The sequence below is a fragment of the Corapipo altera genome, unplaced genomic scaffold (assembly GCF_003945725.1).
Source record: "Corapipo altera isolate COAL_440 unplaced genomic scaffold, ASM394572v1 130640, whole genome shotgun sequence".
Lineage (NCBI taxonomy): Eukaryota > Metazoa > Chordata > Aves > Passeriformes > Pipridae > Corapipo > Corapipo altera.
The window spans coordinates 1-6,514 of NW_020886384.1; the positions used below are offsets into that span (position 1 = coordinate 1).

At 53.0% G+C, this 6,514-nt stretch overlaps 1 protein-coding gene across 1 annotated transcript; it reads right to left on the reverse strand.

Annotated features, from left to right (window-relative positions):
• Window positions 1-180: 180 nt before the first annotated feature.
• On the reverse strand, window positions 181-6,222 carry LOC113941171 (ribonucleoprotein PTB-binding 1-like; the record flags this gene model as incomplete). Its single annotated transcript, XM_027632327.1, has 11 exons — window positions 181-391; window positions 1,171-1,239; window positions 1,775-1,906; window positions 2,130-2,210; window positions 2,579-2,714; window positions 2,947-3,033; window positions 3,315-3,522; window positions 4,255-4,351; window positions 5,095-5,186; window positions 5,277-5,397; window positions 5,987-6,222. Coding segments are annotated over 11 exons (1,406 nt in total), but the record flags the coding sequence as incomplete, so codon positions are not given.
• Between the last annotated feature and the right edge of the window lie 292 nt (window positions 6,223-6,514).

The following is a 6,514-nucleotide window of genomic DNA, read 5'->3' on the forward strand; positions in this document are numbered from 1 at the left end:
ACCCCAAAATCTTTTTAGGGGCGGTGTCCAAACCCCCCAAAATCTCCGTGGGGGGTGCGTGGGTGAAACTCTGGGGGGAGGAAAAAAACCCCTTTTTACAAACCCTCCAAAAGGGGCGAGAAAAGACCAAAAATAAAAGGTACAAAACTCCCCCCCCGGGGGCCCCTTTTCCTTCCCAGATTTGGGGTTTTTGGGGGGGTTTTTTGGGGGGTGTTTTTTGGGGGTGGTTTTCGGGGGGTCTCCCCTAGAAGATCCTCTTCCTCTTGAGGTGGGAGTCGGCGTAGTGGCCCCCCAGCCCCTGGGAATGTTGTCCCACGTAACAACCCTCGGGACTCGGCTCCGGCGACGGCAGAAGGTGGGAAAAGGGGCGTTTGTGCCCCCCCGGGGCCACCTGGGAGGGAACATCCCAAAGGGAACAGTGAACTGATCAATGACATTAATAACAGTGAGAAATCAATGGCTGCAATTACAATAAAGAACAATTAATGGACACGGATACAACTGAAAGGAATGAAATTCTGTTATTGAAATTTTGCCTCTCAAAATTTTATTAAAATGTTGTTATGAAAATTTTGTTTGCTAAAATTTTGCTACTAAAATTTTGCTGCTAAAATTTTTATTAAAATTTTGCCGTTAAAAATTTTGTTAAAATTCCATTAATTTTTAAACTATTAATATTTAATAATTAATTATGTCGTTCAAATTTTTGTTAAAATTTTGCCACTAAAATTTTCGTCTTGCTATTAAAATCTTGTTGTTAAAATTTTATTAGAATTTTGATATCAAAATTGTTTATTAGAATTTTGTTTATTAAAATTTTGTTGTCAAAATTTTGTTCGTTAAAATTCTGACATTTAAAGTTTTATTAAAATTTTGATATTAAAACTTCATTATCAACATTCTGTGCATGAAATTTTGTTCATGAAAATTTTGTTATTAAAATTTCGTTACTGAAATTTCATTATTGAAATTTTATTAAAAATTTTGTTATTAAAGCTTCATTAATAAAATTCTTGGTTATTAAAATTTTTGTTATTGAATTTATTTTGTTATTAAAATTTCAGGGGTGACCCATTCCCGCCCCTTTCCCCCCAAAATATCCCACCCCTTTAAAGGGGGGAAACCCCCCCTCCAACCCTTTTTTTGGGGCTGTTTTGGGGGTTTTGGTACCTTGGGGTGGGGGGTGGAGGGTCCCAAGGGCAGGACGGGCTCCGGGGAATTCGGGGGGATCCCGAGGGGCTGGAGGGAAAAATGGGATAAATGAGGGAAAAACGGGAGAAATGAGGGGAAAAGGGGAAAAATGAGGGAAAAGGGGATAAATGAGGGGAAAAGGGGATAAATGAGGGGAAAAATGGGAGAAATGGGGGGAAAAGGGGAAAAATGAGGGAAAAACGGGAAAAATGAGGGGAAAATGGGAAAAATGAGGGGAAAACGGGAGAAATGAGGGGAAAAGGGGATAAATGAGGGGGAAAATTGGATAAATGAGGGGGAAAGGGGAAAATGGAAGGAAATGGAGAAAAAAACGGGATAAATGATGGGAAAGGGGGATAAATGAGGGAAAAATGGGATAAATGAGAGGAAAATGGGATAAATGAGGGGAAAATGGGATAAATGAGGGGAAAACGGGAAAAATGAGGGGAAAAATGGGAGAAATGAGGGAAAAGGGGATAAATGGGGGAAAAGGGGATAAATGAGGGAAAAGGGGATAAATGAGGGGAAAAGGGGATAAATGCAGGGAAAGGGGGGTGGGGGTCCCCCCAAATTGGGGTCTCACCTTGCTGAGGTGGCTCTGCTTGAGCCCGGCCTGGATCCCGCTGGAGAAGCAGGAACTGGGGGAGCCCGAGAAAAAGGGGGGCAGGGGGGGCCCCAAAACCCCCCTGTCAAAGCCAGGGGAGGGGGACGAGACCTAAAAAGGGAGCAGAGCCCTGAGATCAACCCAAAAAAGGGGGAAAATCCCCAAATCCCCCCGGAAATCCCCCCAAAAAGGGGGAAAATCCCCAAATCCCCCCGGAAATCCCCCCAAAAAAGGGGGAAAATCCCCAAATCCCCCCTGAAATCCCCCTCAAAAATAAGGAGGAGCCCCAAAATCCCCCCCAAAAATGGGGGAGACCCCAAAAGGTTTTTTTTACCTTGTTCCTGCTGGGCCCGAAGCCCCCCAGGAGGGGCCCGGAGGGGTCTCGGGGTTGGGGGAAAATCCTGGAGCCCAAATCCTGCTGGGGAAAAACAGGGGGAGGTTCAAAGGTGGAACTCCCAAATTCCCAGAAAAAATCCCACCCAGCAGCTGGAATTCCAAGGCCCCAGGAAAAGCAGGGAGTTCAGGGAGTCTCCCAAAACTAAAACCCCCACAAAATCCCAGTTTCCACCCCAAAATTCCCAACCCACCACCTGGAAGTCCAAAGCCCCATAAGGGGGTGTCCCAAGTCTGAACTCTCCCCCCCCAAAAATCCTGGATTTCACCCCAAAATCCCACCCAGCAGCTGGAAACCCAAAGTCCCAGGAAAAGCAGGGAGTTCAGGGAGTCTCCCAAATCCAACCCCCTCCCAAAATCCCCGGATTTCCCCCCGAATTCCCGACCCACCGGCTGGAAGTCGAATCCGAAGGCGTCTCCGGAGGGGGGGGGGCAGCAGGGGGGGGGCGCTGGAGGGGATCCGGGGGGGGGGCGGGGGGCCCCCCCAGGGCACTGGGTTTGCCCTGGAACCCTTTGGAAGCGGCTCCTGGAAAAGGCAGGAGGGTCGGGAAGGGAAGGAATGATCCCAAAAAAGGCCCTTTCCCAGTTTCCCTCACCTGGGCCGGGCAGGAGGGTCAGGAATAGGGGGTAAGGGAAGGAATGATCCCAAAAAAGGCCCTTTCCCAGCTCCAACCTCACCTGGGCCGGGCAGGAGGGTCAGGAATAGGGGGAAAGGGAAGGAATGATCCCAAAAAAGGCCCTTTCCCAGTTTCCCTCACCTGGGCCGGGCAGGAGGCTCCGCAGGTTCAGGAAGGGGTTCAGGGGCAGCTGGAATTCCTTGGGGGGGGCCCCCCCAGCGGGGACACCTGGGGGACGGGGGGGGTTGGGGGGTTCAAGGGGGGTTTGGGGGGTCCCGGAGTTGGGAGTCCCATCCCAATGTCCCCATCCCAGATTTCAGGGTCCCCATCCCACATTTTGAAGTGTTCCCATCCCCTATCCCAGGGTGTTCCCATCCCAGACTTCAGGGTGTTCCCGTCCCATATTTTGGAATGTTTCCATCCCGTATCCCGAGGTGTCCCCATCCCATATTTCGGGGTGTTCCCATATTCCCAGTTGTCCCCATCCCGTATCCCGGGGCTCTCCTCACCTCTCCCTGCTTGGATTTGGGAACGGCTCCGACGTGTCCCAGCCCGGGGGGGGGCTCCCAGGGGGGTCCCGGATGATCCCGATCCCGATCCCAGTTTGTCCCGCTCCGCCCCCACCTGGGCCAGGAACGACGCCAGGGCCACATTCCCGGTGGGAATCCCGGGGGGATTTGCCGTGTCCCTGCGCCAGGTCCCCCGGCAAGGGCCCTCCTGGAGGCACAGGGAGAAGGGGTTTGTCCTTGGAAAAGGGTTTTCCTTGGAAAAGGGACCGCGGATCCCACCCGGGAGTGAATCCCGGGGGCGGCAGGAGGAGGGAATTCCCGGGAAAAATGGTGTTTTTTTGTGGGAAAAAGGAATTCCTTCCCCCCCCTCCCCTAAAAAAAAAAATTTCCCCCCAAAGATTCCAAAGGAATTCCCAAATAAAAAAAAATTTCCAAAAAATTCCCAAAGATTTCAAAGGAATTTCTGAAAAAAAAACCCCAACCCCAAACTTTTCAGGGTTCTGGGAGGAGGGAATTCCCAAAAAAATGCCCTTTGGGGGGTGCAGGAACAGGGAATCCCCCCCAAAAAAAGGAATAGGAATTCCCCCAGAAAAAAAGGGAATTCCCAAAAAAAAAACCCTTTTAGGGGTTGCAGGAAGAGAGAATTCCTCAAAAAAAACCACTTTGTGGGGGCTCAGGAAGAGGGAATTCCCAGGAAAAAGGTGGGAAAACCACCCAGAAAGAGGGAAAAAAATCCAAGTGGGAAGAGGTTTGAGGGGGGAAAAACAAGGAGAGGGATCCTTGGATCCTTTTCCCACCTGGAAAAGCTCATCCCAAACCCCCCCTGCTCCTCCCCCCCTCCAGAAAATCCCAGGAAAGGGGGAAAATTCCCTCAATCCCAGGGGAGATTCCCTGGGGGGGCTGGAATCCTGGGATTACCTGTGGGAATTCCGGGAATTACCTGCGGGAATGTCTCCCAGGAGCTTCCCGGGGGGCTGGGCCGGGGCCAGGCCCAGGGGGAGGGAGCCCAGCGGGGAATCTCCCAGAATTCCCGGTTTCTGGAAGCAGAAAAGGCGGGATAAGGTCGGGAAAAGCCGGATTATCCCACGGGAGATCCGTGGCGGAAAAAGGGCTGGGATTGGGAAAAGGGTTGGGGAGGGAAAAGGGTTTGGGTTTTTTTTCCTGCTGGATCCAATCCTGGAGCTGCAGGAACAGGGAAATCTGGAATTCCCCTGAAATTCCCAAAAATCCTTCTGGGAGAAAGGCCAGAAAAAAAACAGGGAAAAAAACCAACAAAAGGCGGGAAAAACCCAGGAGGAAAAGGATTGGGAAGAGGCTTGGGAAGAGGTCTGGGAAAAGGCAGAAAAAACTTGGGAAGAGGTTTGGGAAAAGGTAGAAAAAACTTGGGAAGAGGTTTGGGAAGAGTGGGAAAAAGTTTGGGAAGGAGTTTGGGAAGAGTGGGAAAAGTTTTCGGAAGAGGTTTGGGAAGAGGTTTGGGAAAAGTGGGAAAAGGTTTGGGAAGAGATTTGGGAAGATTCAACCCTCCCTTTTCTCTCTGGGAAAAACCCCGGATTTGAGAATTCCTGGTGGGAATTCCCTGGGAACGGCCATGCAGGGCAGAAGGTGGGGAATTCCAGGTGGGAATTCCCTGGGAATGGTTGTGCAGGGCAGAAGGTGGGGAATTCCAGGTGGGAATTCCCTGGGAATGGTCGTGCAGGGCAGAAGGTGGGGAATTCCAGGTGGGAATTCCCTGGGAATGGCCGTGCAGGGCAGAAGGTGGGGAATTCCAGGTGGGAATTACCTGGGAATGGCCGTGCAGGGCCAGCTGGAGCAGCGCCGTGGGAAGGGCCGGGTTGGGCACCAGGGGCAGGGAAGGGGCAGCTCCCAGAATTCCTGCTGGGAAGAGACTCGGGAGGAAGTCTCTGGGTTGGGAATTCCCTCCCCGGGCAGTTTTCCCCCCCGGAATTCCCGGGAATCCCTTACCCTGCTTCCCGGGGTGCAGCAGGGCGGGCAGCAGGAGCTGCAGGGACGTGGGATTCCCGAGGCTCTGCAGGATCTGCAGGATGCTGGGCTCGGGAAGCAGCCCCTTCCCGCGGTTCAGGGCCTGGAAAAACGGGAAAAATCCTGGAATTACGGCCCTGGGAGCACAAAAACAGCAGGAGCCCAGGCCCAGATCCCCCCAGAAATCCCGTGGTTCCCGAATTCCTTTGGTTCCTGAATTCCTGTGTCTCGCAAATTCCTTTGGTTCCCTCATTTCTTCAGTTCCCCAATTCCTGGGGTTCTCCAATCCCTGCACTTCCCTAATTCCAGCTGTTCCCCCATTCCTGTAGATCCCTCATTCCTCTGCTTCCCCAATCCCTCTGCTTCCCCCAATCCCTGTGGGTCCCCCAATCCCTGAGCTTCCTCAATTCCTGCACATCCTCAATTCCCAGACTCCCCCCATTCCCGCACTCCCTGAATTCCGACACTCCCTCAATTCCCTGGGCTCTCCAATTCCCAGGAATTCCTCCCCACCGTGGCCTGGGCAGCGATGAGGGCAGCCAAGGGATGGGATTCCTTTGGTCTCCCAGTTTCTCACCATTCCCTAATCCCCATATTCCCTCAATTCCCACGCTCCATCCCCTTGACTCCCTCGATTCCTGCCATTCCCTGTGCTCCCCCCTTCCCAGGAATTCCCGGGAATTCCTGCCCACCGTGGCCTGGGCAGCGATGAGGGCAGCCAGGGTGCTCCTGCCGGGGGGTCCCGGGGCGCAGAAGGAGACCCGGATGTGATTCCCGGCCAAGGGAATCCCGTCTGTGGCCTCCTGGACTCGCTCGGCCCATTCCGGGGACTCCAATTCCAGGACGGCAAAACCCTTCAGGGACCCGTCCTGCCCATAGGCCAGCTGGAAAACAGGGATTGGGATCAGGGCAGGGGGGGACTGAGGGGGAAAGGAGGGAGGGAGGAGGAGGAAAGGGGGGAAAGGGAGAGGAAAAGGGGGAGAGGGAAAATCCCTCTCCATCCCCGAACCCCTCCACGTGCCCAAATCCCCACCCCCAGTTCCCTCCCCTCTTCCCAAATCCAATTCCCTGCTCCCAAACCCCCTTTTCCCAACCTCCCAAACCCATTTCTCCCTCTTCCCCTTTCCCCTTTCTCCCTCTTCCCAACCTCCCAAACCCCTTTTCCTCCTTTCCCACCCCATCCCCTCTTCCCATCCCCTTTCCCCTCTCCCCACCCCATT